The sequence below is a fragment of the Trichosurus vulpecula genome, chromosome 9 (genome assembly GCF_011100635.1).
Source record: "Trichosurus vulpecula isolate mTriVul1 chromosome 9, mTriVul1.pri, whole genome shotgun sequence".
NCBI lineage: Eukaryota > Metazoa > Chordata > Mammalia > Diprotodontia > Phalangeridae > Trichosurus > Trichosurus vulpecula.
The window spans coordinates 119,285,021-119,300,941 of NC_050581.1; the positions used below are offsets into that span (position 1 = coordinate 119,285,021).

The 15,921-nt window shown below is 43.8% G+C and overlaps 1 protein-coding gene across 1 annotated transcript in view; it reads right to left on the bottom strand.

Annotated features, from left to right (window-relative positions):
- LOC118831541 (TRAF interacting protein) overlaps positions 1 to 12,913 on the bottom strand; it is a 47,791-nt gene extending 34,878 nt beyond the window's left edge. The window contains exons 1-5 of the mRNA XM_036738921.1: positions 12,638 to 12,913; positions 5,972 to 6,029; positions 5,045 to 5,128; positions 2,873 to 2,912; positions 1,891 to 2,018 (exon numbers count right to left, since the gene is read on the bottom strand). Of these exons, the coding sequence (XP_036594816.1) occupies positions 1,891 to 2,018; positions 2,873 to 2,912; positions 5,045 to 5,128; positions 5,972 to 6,029; positions 12,638 to 12,735 (408 nt within the window). The 5' untranslated portion in view covers positions 12,736 to 12,913. The remainder of the gene's footprint in view (positions 1 to 1,890; positions 2,019 to 2,872; positions 2,913 to 5,044; positions 5,129 to 5,971; positions 6,030 to 12,637) is intronic.
- Between the last annotated feature and the right edge of the window lie 3,008 nt (positions 12,914 to 15,921).

Genomic DNA, 15,921 nt, shown 5'->3' on the forward strand with positions numbered 1-15,921 from the left:
CCATGAAATGATAATGTTTCTTGTTACCTTTGGATACATAATAAAACCAAATCCATCAAATCTTTTATTTGCTTCTCTAAGGAAAACCTGTAGTCAATTCTTTCATTCAACTATAACTTCCTTTGTCCTCTTGTTTGATTTATTGCAAGAACGTCAATACTGATATAATCTGTTTCCTCCAGTGTTATGTCTACTAGGTCACTGGACAAGGATCTCACCTTTAGAGTACCAAGATAACAAAGTTAATGTTTATAAATCATTTAAACCTCTGTGATTCTTTGTATCCTCTAGCCCCTTTTCTTCCATTGCACAGTCCTATTTATGGACTGCCATGGCCAAAGAATTAATCCTCATGTGGAGAGTCACTGGTGATGAGCTCTCTGTACTTTGTTCTTAGAAAGCAGATGCCAGAACCTTACTCAAAGCCTGCCTAGCACCTGAGTTGTACTTTTCCCTGGGACAGCCCTTGAGAATCCAGGGTCACCTCCACACCATGAGGAAGCATTAGAGTAGGACTTTGTACAGAAAGACAATGATGATGAAAAGGGGCTTCTGTCATCCACTATTAATCTGTGCTTATCATCTTAAGGCAAACTTGGTTTGGCTCTTGCTCAGACTCAGGAGGCAGCTCTATTTATCCTCCCTCATATCAGTGTGTTGGTTCCCAGCGTACTTCACAGTGAGAGTCAGTCCTGCACCTAAGGAATTTCTAGAAATATAATCGACAGATTCCTCGCTTTCAAGATATGCACTTCTCGCCACACTCATCCCCAGCCTCCACACTCATCTTGATGCCTGATCCTGCTCCTAAATCTTCCTTCCCTTCTTCACCCAGCTCCCTAAAACAGACCTGAAGAAACAACGAAAACCCTGCAGAACGACAGCTGCCTTTCAAACAGCCTGTCACATGGGGTTGCTGCTTCTTTTGCAGCTAGAATATGAATCTCCAGTTCAGATCAATCGCTTCATTCCCCCTTGGGGAGGGCAGGGGGGCTGTGGAGGGAAAGAGGCCAACAGGCCCATGCTGATACAATATTCATTTGGGTTTGGGGGCCGCTTGCTTTGATCTTCCCGGTCAGTTGAGCACATTCAACTTCAAAGTCCCCTGCTCTTCCCCGGGATGCTGTTTGATCTGGCTCCAGAGCGCAGCTCGGCTGAAGCACTAATGGGAGGCTTCCTGAGGCCTGTCTCATCAGCTGCCTTCTTGAAGCTGGCCTGGGCCTATCTCAAGCATAAAGGGCTCAGCTCACCCTGGCCTATTAGTTCTTGTCTTGCAAGTGCCTATAGCTGGAAGGAGCTAGAGAGGCTTTTCTGAGCTGTTGCACACTTTTCAAAGTCAATATGTAAGCTTGGCTGCCACAGCGGCCTTCATGGGCCTATATAGGTCCCAAAGGGGCTCGAGTTTAGCTGCACTCTGGGTCATTTTATAATTTGATTTAGCCGTCTAACAAAGTAGACTGCTCAAAGCAGGCTACGTATTCTCTTCCTCGGGTCCTAGAGCAGGAGTTCTTAACCTCCTGTGTCACAGATTCCTAAGGCAGTCTAGTGAAATCAATGGGACTCCTCTCAGAATAATCTTTTTAAATGCATAAAATGAAATGTGTAGGATTGTAAAGAAAATGAATTACATTGAAATACAATTATCAAAAAAAAATACAAGTTCATAGTTTAATAACACCTGCCCTATAGGGGCTAACAAAGGGCAGGGATTTGTCTCCAATTGACACTTGGGGAAACCAAAGCAGAGATAGTGGAGAACCTCAAGAATGGGGAGTTCCTGGTCTCAGGTCCTTTACCACAAGAAAGTATTATCAGTGACATAGAGAATTACTCTCTGTAGAGGAGTGAGAGCTATACATTTGAAACACACAGATCCCCCAAAGGACTTACCTTGAAGGTTGAACACAGCATTTCTGACTCGCCCAGGGCCTTTTGCAGTGACTCTATGGTAACATTGCGCACATCTAGTACTTCTCGCAAAGAGTCAATGATAGACTGGCAATCTTTCTTCTCTTTTACTGGAGGAAGACACTGAAATCAGCACAATACAGATCCCTAACCCTAGTGCCCTGCTTGTACCCTTCAACCAAATGAAAGATGAAGAGTGAGAGTGTGAGTCTGAGAGTGTGTGTGTGTTTGTGTAGGGGTGAGGGGATTAAGGGGCAAACTAAAAAGCCAATGAGGGTGTTTGCACTACTGATTTTTCTAGGAGAGGCTCTTAATTGCTCAAGAGAGGCTAGAAGCACTAGCTTCCACTCCATAGGCTACTTCAAATGAAGAGAAGTGCAGTTCTCCCTACTAAGCACCATTGAGCCACATAAGAAACTTGGGGAATATTCCAAATCCGTTCCAAACTAGCAAACAAGTTAGCTCTGCTCCCTCTTCAAGTTTCCTTCTCCTTAGTATGCTCTAGGCCAGGGACCTTGGCACTCAGGCTTAATGACAAAATTCATTTTGTTCTTTATGACTCATACTTTGTAGATAAGCTGCCCCCAGGACCTATCTTCCAAAATCCCAGGGGTTTTGCTTCACGTTCCAGGGATCCCCCTCTTTTCACAGCCACATGTGACCAGCACAACCCAGACTGAATCCCTCTTCTTTACATTCTGATCAGTTCTATACAAATCAGCTAATGACCAGGAGACAACAGGTCAGTGGCTGAAGAGTTGCACAGGTAGTACACTGTGATGGTACTTTGTCTCTATCTTAAGAGCTGGGAAGGCTGAATACACTCAACCACATGAGGGGAGGAACGCTTGGAATCAATTCCTAGATGTGGGGACTCCACTCCATTTTCAAGTACAGTTTGTGTGCTTCTTTGGGATATTTCTCAGCTGTCTGCAGGGAGTGGGCATAACTTTCTATAACTCACCTTTCAAGGATAGCTGGGCTTTAGTCTTATCCAGTTCATTCTGCAAGGAAACAAACATGGTCAGAGTTCTAAGGGCATCACAAATACTCTCCATACTATTTCTAATTAAGTAGTACTGTCTGAATTTAAGAGGGGTTTCCTACCTGATAAACAGAAAACCAAAGGTACTGGGGATATAAGGGATATAAGTCTCCACTGATAATACAAGGATGCATTCTAGCTCCAGTCCCCAGAATGCTGTTCCCATACAAAAACTTATTTTAATACCTAAAGAGATTTCATTAGTGCAGATATTCCCTTGACTTATGCAGACAACATATAAAATTTCCATGTCTTAGTAGACATCTTCATTATTTGCTGTGCCTAAAAAAAATTCATCAGATTGTGGCAAACCTGTCAAGACATCTCTATAAATCTAGATAGGCTGGTTCTTAGATAATAATTTACTGCTAGGTCCATACCTGAAGCCCTTTCAGTTTGGCAGATTCTGTCAAAGCTTGTGTTCTTCCAGCAAATCTAGGGTCACCTCCACATTATAAGGAGGTACTAGAGGGGGACTGTAGTAGAAGACGCTGGAACTAAAGTTCAGAATATGCATTCTAAAAAAAAAAGACAAGCTAGCTAGCTTAAATCTGCTTTAAGTCCATCTTGAATTCTATAACCCTGAGATGGATAAAGAGCCCTGCTTCCTGGGATCTACCTAGAATTTTCTTATTAGCTTCAGCCCTCCAAATACTTATTGGTCAAAGGTGAGTTTGGGTAGAGCAGCTATTTGAGGAATGAAGGATACTCTATAGCAGTTAACCAGGGAAAAACACCAGCCAAATGAAGCAAATAAAAACCCCAGGTCACTCTAATCCCTTTCGTATTTTGGTACAAGCTTTACTAAGCACTTACTTAAAATCATTCTTTTAGCCCCAAAGATACAGACCTCCTCCCCTACTCTCAATTTATATTTTTTAAGCAGGAAAGTATTAGAAGATGTCATTGTTGCTATCATTAAAGGGGCTATACCATTTAAAAACAGAGCTGTTGCCATGACAATGGAAGTGATGGTAATGGTTTGAGCACACTGGTTTGAAACGGAAGAGGGTACAAGAGTCCCATTATTTGAACTCCAGCTAACTCAAGGCTCAAAGGAAGCAAATGTGTCACTAAGCTACCAGCAGGAAGGTGGAACAATTCAATGCCTAGCAAAATTAACCCTTAAAACCCAGCAATTACTTGTCAGTCTTAACACAGCTTTATTAAGGGAGCCCTATGATTCTAGCCACCTCATGTCCAAAAAGCTAACAGAAAGAATCCAAATGGAGCTCCTCAGCTGTGTGAGCCAGTTTCGGAAGACTACATGATGCCCCAAAGCCAAAGGCCTAGTCATTAGGGAACTTCAAGAGTAAAGGAGTTCAATTATTTCTACTGTATATTCTGTGCTCAATTTCCCTAGCTACAAAATGAGGCTGGCAGAATTAAGTCAGTTAAGCAAACTGAAAGAACATTCAAAAAGGGCTTTAAGCTTCCCGGTTAAGAAATCTACAAGTCCAAAGCCTTACTAACGTAGCAATGTGGCTCTCAATGCCAAACACCACCACAGTAGTAAGTGTCCAGGGAATGGGTCCAGTAGTGTTTTTCAAGCTGGGAATTAGGCAGGAATTTCATGGGGACTGCAGATAAGAGCAGACTGACCCTAAATCCAGGGCTCTTTCCATTATGTCACACTGGCTCTCACATTAAAACAGTAAGAATGAGGCAAGGCATAAACTGAGGAACAAATGGGGGGCAATGGGTGCCAACCCCAACTTTGCCACTTAATCTTCAATGGCCTCCTTTTCCTTTTTTATAAAAGAACTTGCCTGAAAGGCCTTCATAGTGCTAAATCCCACGGTCACCTTGCTCCTGCATCTCTGCCCCCCTAACCACACTACTACTTTATGACCCTCCTTTGCTTCAACCTTCAATGGCAAGAGGCCAGTTATCATCACGGCTTGCTCTTTTCTACTGAATGAAAAAGTTGAAGAATATTTTCCCTGCATAATGGTCCTGTATACCTTAAATTTAAAAAAAACAAACACTGTTTATTTAGTAAACATTAAACACAAACATTTCAATATATAAAAAAGAACAGGAAAGGACGATTGCATACAAAACTGTGAATCTTTATTTGCTCTTGCATACCTTTAAGGTCTCTGCATCCAAGGCTGTTTCCTCTTCCTGTGCAAAGTCAAAGAACAGCTTATTGATAATGGCTCTTTTGCCAACCTAAATGGGAAAACAGAATAGGGAAAAGAGACTCATCATCAGATCAGGAAGCAGGTATAAAGGGAAAAGGGTAGGGATGAAGCATCAAGATCTGAATACTGCCTGCCTGATATGAAGCAAATCCCTTTCTCTTTCCATACTCAGAACACTTAGATTATGCCAGAACTAGCCCTTTGCTCCTCCTCTAAAAGAAGGAATTAGGGTCAGGGTTCTCTTAGAACATTAGGTGCACTCTAGTTAAAATAGATAGCTTCCAAGTGCCCCACATGCCCTCAGCAAACCCAGATGGCAACAAATTTGTGTTCTCTAAAGTTATGATGATGTTTAATTGAATGACAGCTCCCAAGGATTAAAAATCCTACCATTCCATGGCTAATCCAATGAAGACAAAGCAGCCAAAGGCATTGGACCTTAAGGAAATCAGGAAAAGGATGGAGACCAGGTTTCAAATGGCATCCCCTGACATAATTGAAAAATAAACTGGCCACTCACTGATCCTGATAAATAAAGGCATCTCATAGAAACACAAAATGTTGTGAGTTAGAAGGGACTTTGGCAGCTATCTAGTTTGACCCACAACCAAAAGGAATCTTCACTATAACAAATGCAAGTGGTCATTCGGCATCTGCTTGAAGATCCCTGTGCTTCCATCTTGTTGGGATGGCACCTCCTCCAAACTTTACACAGAACGAGGATGTCCAAAAGAAGCTGCAGTGAGTGGCTACAGACAAGCTTGATATTTCCCCAAGAGTTCTTCTCATTCAATCACTCCAATAAGGAAAGGCAATCTTTCATCAAAATACTCCTACCATGGATAATACACCTCTAGAAACAGTAGTTTACCTGGATCCGACATTGTGGACATGTACGACTTGGAGCTGTGTCAAACCATTTAATGAGGCTGAAAAAGAGAAAAATGGCAAAATGGCCATTTTTAGATATTGCTTAGCAAAAAGTTCAGAGACAGGGACTAACTGCTTTGGGAAGTCCATGAAAAACAGACTGAGCTTTTACTGAGTATAAAGGCCTACACTGAGAGGATCCAAGACAGGCTAGATAGATACAGATAAACTCCTGTATTCCTAAACTAGCAGGGACCTTTGGGATCATCTAGTCAAATCCCCTCTCTTTACAGACCCAGAGTGGTTAAGTGATTTGCTCACAGAAACTAAAACAGCAAATAGGACATAGTAAAGCTAGGATGTACTCTTGACTACAGATCTGGTGCCTTTCTCACTATACTATGATTTTGTCCCCACATAGTACTTAGAGTTTAACAGGAATGCTAAAATAGGATTACAAATAACACCTCAATTTGTATAGTACTTTAAGCTTCCAAAGTACTATACTCACAGTCTGCAAGGCACTATTGTTAGTGGGGTTGTGAACTGATCCAACCATTCTGGAGAGCAATTCTGAACTATGTCCAAAGGGCTACGAAACTGCATGTCCTTTGAGCAATACTACTACTAAGTCTGTATCCCAAAGTGATTTAAAAAAAAAAACAAGGAAAAGGACCTACATATACAAAAATATTTATAGCAGCTCTTTTTGTAATGGCAAAGAATTGGAAATTGAGGGGATGCCCACCAATTGGGGAATGGCTAACCAAGTTATGATTTGGATTGTAAAGTACTATTGTGTTGTAAGAAATAATGAAGGAGATGCTTTCAGAAAAACCTGGAAAGATTTACATGAACTGATGCAAAGTGAAATGAGCAGAACCAGGAGAACATTGTACATAGTAACAGCAATACTGTACAATGATCAACTATGAATGACTTAGCTATTTCCAGCAATACAAAGATCCAAGAGGATTCTGAAGGGCCTATGATGAAAAATGCTATCCACCTCCAGGCAAAGAACTGATGGAATCTGAATACAGATCGAACCATACTGTTTTTTTTTTTAATTTTCTTCATTTTTCTTGTTTCTTTTTGTTTGTGTTCTTTCACAACACAACTAATATGGAAATGTGTTCTGCATTACTGTACATGTATAACATTTATCAAACTGCTTGCCTTCTCAATGATAGGGGAGGGAGGATAAGAGAGAATTTGGAATTCCAAATTGTAAAAAATGAAGGTTAAAAATTGTTTTTATACGTAATTGGGAAAAAAATATCACTTCCACTTGACAAAGAGAAAAACTAAGGCTCTGCAAAGTTACAAGAACTTGCCCATGATCACACAATCCATGGGTGTCTGAGGCAGGATTCAAAGCTTTCTGACCATGTCCAGTGCTCCAGCCACTATACCAAGCTGTCTGTGATGTAATTACAAAAAGCTGTTACATTAATTAGAATACAATAAGCACATAGGGAAAAAAAAAACCATAGAGTTACAAAGGAACTGAATAAGAGGAAACTGCTTCTGGTTTGGGGGAAGGTGATGATAATCAGGGAGGCTTCATGAAGAGATGGTACTTAAGGTAGACCTTGAAAAGTGGGAAGGATTTCGACAAGTGGATATTTATTTATCCATCCAAAAAGAAAAAATCATCCTTTTTGGTATTGTCAGTCCCTCTATTTATGCCCTCGATCCCTTCCCCTCTTCTCTCCTCTGGCAGTGTGTGTCCTTGATCACTACATCTCTTCTCATTTTCAACCTCTCCATAGTAATAGTTTTTCCTTCAAGTACTGATCTCCCCCATCCTTAAAACACCTTCACTTAACCTTCAGATTGTAATCCTATATCCCAATTTCCATTGTTTCCACTTTCTTACCTCCCACTCGCTTGTTCACGAAGTTAGGTGGCACAGTGGGTAGAACGTAGGAGCTGGAAATCAGGAAGCCCCGCGTCCAAATCCTGCCTCAGACACTTGCTAGTTCTGTGATCCCAGGCAGGTCATTTACTCTCTGCATCAGTTTCATCACCAGTAAAAGGGAGATAATAATAGCACCTACCTTCCAGGGTTGCCATGAGGATAAAACAAGATAATATTTTTAAAGTACTCTGCCAACCTTAAAGCACTACAGAAATGCTTGGAGTCATCATCACCGCTGTTATTACTTTCAAACCCTTACAATATGCCTTCTGTCCCTACCACTCAGTAGAAAGTGATCCCTGTTAGGTTCAAAGCCCTTGTTTCAGTCCTCATTTTTCTTCACCTCTGACTCCTCTGACACTACTAACCGACCCCTCCTTCTGGATATTTTCTTCTGGGCTGTCACAATACTTCTCTATTACGATTCTCTTTCTCAGTCTTTTTATGCATCATCCTCTACATGCTGCTCCTTCTGCATGAGTATTCCAACTCAGGGCTCTGTCCTGGACTTTCTCTTCCTCTCGCTTTAGGTAATCTCATCAGCTCCCAATGATTTAACTATAATTTCCATGCAGATGACTCCCAAGTATACAAATCTAGCCCTTGTCGTTTGCCCAAGTTTCACACTCACATCTCCAATTGCTTGCTTGGCATCTTCACCTGGATGTCCCATAGATATTTAAAATTCAGTGTCTAAAACAGAATTCATCATCTTGCCCCCTAAACCCACCTTCCTCCTGAATTCCCTATTTTTGCAGAGGGCACCATCATCTCTCCAGCCACCAACGTTCACAACCTAAAGTCATCTTAAGCTCTTCACTCTCACCTCCCTACATCCAATCAATTACAAATCTTATCTTGATTCTTACCTCCTCTATATAACTCCCAATTTGGCTATATATCTCAGTCTCTATCTGTCCTCTCATATCTGCTTTTAGCAAAAGTAACCTAGTCCCTCATCACATCTTACTTAGACAATTAAAAAAAATCCTAACTGGTCTCCCTATATTTAGTCTCTTCCCTCTCTAACTCAGCTTCCACCAGTTGCCATACTGATATTCCCGACATATCTGACCATGTTACTCCTCCAGTATGAAACGGTCTGACATGTATTTTAGGAATATCAGACTTGAAGCTTCAGTGGCTCCCCACTGTCTTTATATTAAAATACAAATTCCTCTGTTTGGCACATAAAGTCCTTTACAAGCTAGCTTCAGCCAGTTTTCTCGGCTGCACTAGCAGTCTTTTCCCTCCCTCATTCTATATGCCAGTCAAACTGACCTAGCTTGAGACATTCAATCTCCTGCCTCTGCTTCTCTGAACAAGCTGATGTCCTTACCTGGAATGCTCTGCCTTCTGGAAGCCCTGGATCCCTTAAAAGCTCAATTCAAATGCTACTCCTTTCAAGAGACCTTTTCTGAACCCCTGGTAGAATGCAAGCCCCTTGAGGACAGGGGCCGCCTCAGATAGATGCTATCTGATAGGAACTTTCTCACTTTTGCATTTGTGTGCCTAATGCCTACTGGGAACAATGCCTGGCACATAGGAGGCATTTAACAAATGCTTATTAATTGGAGGAATTATGCTTTGAGCCTGCTACTAAGTAGCACATTCAAAGCATAGGGAATGACATGAGCCAAGTCACAGGGGAAGCAAACAGCACTTGAGGAAAGGTGAGTTTTCTGGCTTGGCTGCATCACAATTAGAATCAAGCTCAAGAGGTGGGCTGGGATCAAGTTGTGAGAAGCCTTGAATGTCAAGCTAAGGAGTGGAGATTTCACTTAGTAGACAATAAGGAACAATTGAGCCATCTGTTACAAAGTCTAATGCAGGTTCTAGCTCTGTTCCAAGCCTACAACATTCTGTGCTCCAACTAAGTCAAAATCCACAGTCTTACACTCTCACCCAGTCTGCACCTAAGACTAACCTAATAACTCGAGTCAGTGTGGAACACGGAGACAAGGTGTACCCCAAGAGGCCCGTGGAGACCTGAACTCTGATCTGAGCTCTACCAGTTCTTCCCTTTCTATATTTTAGTCTCCCCAGTTTCTACAATCTGAAAAATGGGAAGAACTAAAATTGTCATCTCCCTCCCATACAAAAAAGCTGCAAGGACGAGGTAGTGTCTGCTCCAAACACTTTGCAGTTCAGAAGAAAGATGTGAGAAACACTAGAGCTGTCATTCTCACTTCATATTAAGAAGCTGGAAAGTACAAAGAAATGATTTTGCTGATAAAATGGATATGTTTTAATTTTCTCCCGAAGTCCAATTTCTCTTTGTGTCTCAGGACTACAGTGTTCAGTAAATGTCTGTATGAAGTGTGCACTCAACAAAAGCTATGGGTAAAGGTTTCTGCAGGCTAGCTCCAATCACATAGAAAGGAATAACCTTTGGCTAACCAGAAATTTTAATTCCCCTATCATTACCACCCACCCGCAAATTGCAATAGTTTCTGGTACTTGTTAACAACACATAAACTCTGGCTACTTGGTTTAACAAACATGTAAGGTATGGTGAAAAGAGCACTAGTTTTGGAATTTGAGGGCCTTAGGTTCAAATCCCAGTGCTGACACTTAACAGCTGCGCAATTACAGACAAATCACTTAATCTCTTTGAGTATTGGTTTCCTCATTTGCAAAACATAATATATTTATATTCTTTACCTCATAGGGCCATTGTGGGAAAACTGTCAACTGTAAAGTGCTCTCTAAATTAGGTATTTTTATTATTATAACTTGACATTAGTTTTAACTTGGGTGAAAAAAGCAATTGTGTATAAGTCAAGCTAAAACATTCTCAACTGAAGCATAACTCAAGTAATGTAAACAACGACAGGAGGTAGCTTGACTGAGACAAGCTAGGTTCCTCTCGAAAGGACCTGTTCAAGGGAAAGGCTTGAAGCAGGCAAAATGATAAATTAATATTTGTATTTCTTTGTTCTTTACAGTTAATAACATCGCGGTCCTGAAAGCATGGCTCTTCAATTGTACAACATGGTGGGCTCCATCTCTATCCAGTAACTGAGAAGAACATATAGGCTGTCTGTCATTCTTGGACCAGCTTCCCTGTTTCCTGGGCTGCTGTTGCCCTAAGTGAGCCAACTCCTCTCTGCCTATGCCCTGCAGTTTGTTATCTCTTACTGTCACTTCTCAGAAAGCAACAGCTAGGTCACATTCTTTTGGGCTATGCTTTCTTGACCCTTCTCAGATCCATTCTTTGAAGGTTTTTTGCCTGCCTGGTCTCATGTTGCCCCAGATCAGTATGCCTCATGAAGATGCCTTTAAGAATCTTGCTTGTCTGAACATGGCTAACATGGAAATATGTTTTGCATAACTTCACATGTATAATCGATATCAAATTGCTGGCTTTCTCAAGGAAGGTGTAGGAGCAAGAGGGAGGGAGAGAATTTGGAACGCAAAATGTTAAAAAACAAACATTAAAATTATTTTACGTGTAACTGAGAAATATTTAACAAAATAAATAAAAACATATTGAAAAAATGTGAAAAGTGCAAACCTTAAAAAAAAAGAATTTTGCTGCCTGCTATCCATCCCATATGTACATTGGACAAACTATAAGCATTGCTTGAGCAGCAGGGACAGACAAATGGTCCTCCAGGGCTTCACTAGTAATGACTATGCTGCCATTTGATACTTAGTATGGTTCATTAACATAAAAAACTGGCTCCTGTTTTAAATAGAATAATCAAACCTAAGTTTGTTTGCTGCCCAATCCTTTAGATCAAGCCTATTCTAACTCTTCACATAACCAAAGAGCACAAAGTCAGTCTACCAGCAGCCAACTCAAAGGAAGCTCTACTGTGGGAAAAATGAAACTCCTTTTTCAGACCAACATATTAAAATTCCACGTGTATGTGTGTGTGTGTATGTGTGTGTATGTATATATGTATATGTTTATATGTGTGCACACACACCTTGGCTTCTTTCTCTCCGGTCTTAAAGCCACATGTTAACAAGGGAAATTTGCTTGATGGCAGAAGTATTCTTAACACAAAAACACACATACAAAGGAAGATAGTGATCTACTCAAAGTAATAAGAGACTCTGGGACGAGTGGCGAAACACCTTGGTTCCATAGCCTATCCATCACCGTGGCTCCAAACGCGTACGCTGCAGCAATACTTTTTAACAAGTGGCTTCAGCTGATGCCTGGCTTCTGGGAGCTGGCATCAACCATCCCCCACCCCCCACTGAAGGCTTTCCTGCGGCTTACACTTCTCTCTCATGTAACAGAAAGAACCTAAATTCATAGGTATGGGTTAGGAAGGCGCTTAGAGATCAGCCAGCCCAATATCCTCACTGTACTTAGAGGGACCAGGCCCAGCAACTTCAAAGTCCCCCGGGGGGTAAAGGGCAGGGCTGGGATTGCAGAGATGGAGGCGGGTGAGGGGGGCTTGCCCAGGACCTGAGCCGGGCCACGGTCCCTCCCTAGGAGTCACTCAATTTCACTTCAGTATCATGCTCTGATTCTGAACTGCCAAGAGACAGGACTCGCACCCGGTTCTCCCGACCCTTTATCCGGGGTCCTTCCACTGCTTCGCAGAGAACTCTAAGCCGAAGGAAGGGTCGGGAGGCCTAGATCTGGATACCGGCTCTGCTACCACCTCCCCGGGCCATCGGTCATTTCCCTTGGCGGCCTGCCTCAGTTTCCCTCTCTGGGAAAACCAGAAAGCTGGGCGGGGCGATCTCCGGCCCCGGCCCCGCGGCCCGCCCCGCACTCACCACGCCAGGTGGAAGGTGTGCCCGCACTGGATGGCCGCCACATCCCGGGAGTGGTCAAAGAAGTCCGAGCAGATGGTGCAGAGCGCGCGGATCGGCATCCCAGCCCCCCGCGCCTCTGCACGGGGAGTCCGTCAGCAGAGCCCGGGGCGGGCCTGGGGGCAGGGAAAGGGGTCCTGGGGTCCGTGGTCTCCAAAACTGGGCCGGAACAATCGGTCACGCAAGCTTCTAGTCTCCCTTCAAATTTGGCTCCGTCAAGGTCGCTTCCGGAAGGGAGTCGGAAGTGACGCAAGAAGAGCGAGGCGCGAGATCCGAATGAGCGCGGCGGGAGGCAGGCGCGAGGGAGAGAGGGGGAGGGGAAGGGGCGGGGCTATCCCGGGGCCGAAGTGGGCAGGAGGCGGAGGCGTGTCCTGCCTGGCCCCCCTCCCTGCCGCCTCGTAGCGCCACTGTGACCCCACGCAGTGATTTGACTGGATTCTTCTCTCGTCTTCCTCCCTCCCTCCCCACGACCTCTCTTGGGCAAATCCTTCTCCCTCCCTGGGCCTCGGTTTCCCCATCTGTAAAAGGAAGGAGATGCTCTCCAAGTGGCACCAAATGCTTGGGGAGGAGGGTGGGGAAGGGTCCCGCGGGGCGGGGGGGAAGAGGTCTGGGTGGGCTCGGGGGCAGAAAAACCTGGGCTCGTTCCCTCCCCTCCGAGAGCTCCCTGTTTCCCATCTACGAAATGCAGGGGCTGGCCTAGGTGGTGTCTGGGTTTCCTTCCAGCTCTGCCATGCTTGGATTCATCCTAGGTCCTACCCTCCCTTCTTCCGTTTCCCCTCAACCTGAGGGGCTTCTGTATCCCGAACCCGTCTCTTCTCAAGATTAAAAAAAAAACCAAAAAACCTAGATTTTCCGCATTATACCACGAGCTCCTTGAGAGCAGGAATTGCTTGGGTTTTTTGCCTTTCTTCGCATTCCCGGTGGCTGACACTTGTTTTTCAGTCATTTCGGCTGCTCTTCATGACCCCATCTGCTGTTTTCTCGGCAAAGATGCTGGGGCGCTTTGCCATTTCCTTCTCCAGCTCATTTCCGAAACTGAGGCAAACGGGATTAAGTAACTTGCCCGAGGGTCATGCAGCTGGTAAATGTCTCGGGCCAGATTTGAGTTTAGGAAGATGAGTCTTCATAATTCCAAGCCCAGTGCTCTATCCTCGGTGCTGATACCCTGATGACCTGTCTTGCTTTTCCTTATCTCTATATTGTATTGCTGGGTTAGCACAAACTAGTAAGTGTCTGAGGCCAGATCTGCACTCGGGAAGACAAGTCTTCCTGACTCCATGTCCAGCACTGTATGTACTTCACCACCTAGCTGCCTGCCTGACGCATAGTAGGTGCTTAATAGTTGACTAAGGAGAGTGGGGAGTCTCAAGTCATAGGACCAATGTCCAGGGAGCTCAGGCCCTTTGCCCTATGTCTCCAGTAAAGCTTTCTCCTGTCCTGGGCAAATTCTCCCCTCTCCTTACCGTCCCATCCCCTGGTTGTCTCTCAAATCACCCTGCCTCAGTCTTAGGTAGGGGAATATGGACTGGTTCAGACCCAAAAGTATGACTGCAGTCTATATATCCTCAAAGGAATCCACCCTTATGTATTCCTCAATTTACTCACAGTGACTCTAAGAACCAACCACTTGAATTAAGCCACAGAACTGACCCCCTTCCTCCAAGGTATTCAAGACTTGCGCCCAGGCACCCCCACACCTAGAAAAATCCAGTTAACCCCTTCACAGCAGAGAGCCAATGTGCCCAGAGCATGGCTCTTTGATTGAAGAAATCTAGAACAGACAAGGATCCCAGCTAGTGGGAATGTCATGCCCCTCCTTCAGGTTTACAGCTAGGCCATGTCATGATACAGAGACCTGTTGTCTCTGCTTGCCCAAACCATCAGACCAATAAGTTAGGGTTGGGTATACATGACAATTCCAGAAAGGAAAGGGGAAGTGAGAAGAAATGGCTTCTGGGAAGCACCGTTCCAATGACACAAAGAATTTGCTTATTATAAATGCTAAAGCTTCAATACACATCCCTGATGATTCAAAGGGTCTTAGGTTTTAGAACTTGGAGAGACCTTAATCATCTAATCCAGCTTCCTCATTTTACTAATGAAGAAAATGATGCCCAAATCGGAGCAATTACCTTCCAGGTCATGTAGAGTACTGTTCTAGTTTCAACTATGCTGTGGTAATTTCTCTCTTGGGGTTTTAAGCACCCAGGAAACCCAAATCAGCTTTAAAGAGGGGCAACTAACGGAAGATTAAGCCTAAAACCAACAATATCCTTTCCCCAGTTTTTGCAATCCATGACCCTGGATGTTAAAGGGGCCCTAACAAACACAGGCAAATAAATCCTCTCAGGGACCCTGTTTGAGAAAGAATACCTCCTGGCATGGGTTCTGCCTGGGTTGAATGGAATGTTTCCTGGTATAGGTCATAGGTGAATGGCAAGTACAGATGCAGCATAGAAACATGGCCCAGTTCAGCCCCTTTATGAACTAGATGTTCTGCCCCCTTCCCTGGTCCAAGGTTGCCTTAATCCATAAGCTGGCACAGTCCAAGTTCAGCAGCAGACTGCTTGATCTTCCTTAAACTCCACACCTATTTCTTTCTCAGTGCCTTCGCATGGCTATTCCCCCATGCCTGAAATAAAATCCACCCTCACCTTTACCTTTTAGCTTCAAAAGACTCAGCTCAAGCCCCATCTTCTACAGGAGGCCTTCCCTAATGAGACCACCTTCCTCCTCCCCTGCAAAGATCTTGTATATCCCTACTTATTTACATGTTATCTCCCCCATTAGAAGGTGAGCTCCTTGAAGACAGGTACTGAATCTGCCATTCTTTGTATCCTTGGTGCTTAGAATGGTGCCTAGCCCATAGTAAATGCTTTTTGACTAACTGACTTTGTGGGGTTGGGATGGGAGGCAAGAGTGCTGGCCCCAGACAGGAACCAGGAACAAGAAGCAGCTATGATGTAAAAAATCTGTCTGAGTCTCCCTAAACCAGTTCTTTGACCCGATCCTATCATCTACCAAATGATGTAAGGAGAAGCCTAGCTAGCCATACCACCTTGCCCCACAAGCCTATCACTTCCGACACTAAGCTGGATCTCTAATGCCCAGCAACTTTTGGGAAACGAGGGAGGAGGATTTTTCGAAGACTAGCTATGGTGTCAGATGGCCCCCGCAACACAGACCCACCAAATTCCTATAACGTCAGAGTGATGGATAGAGTTACTAGGGACCCAGGTCACCACTGT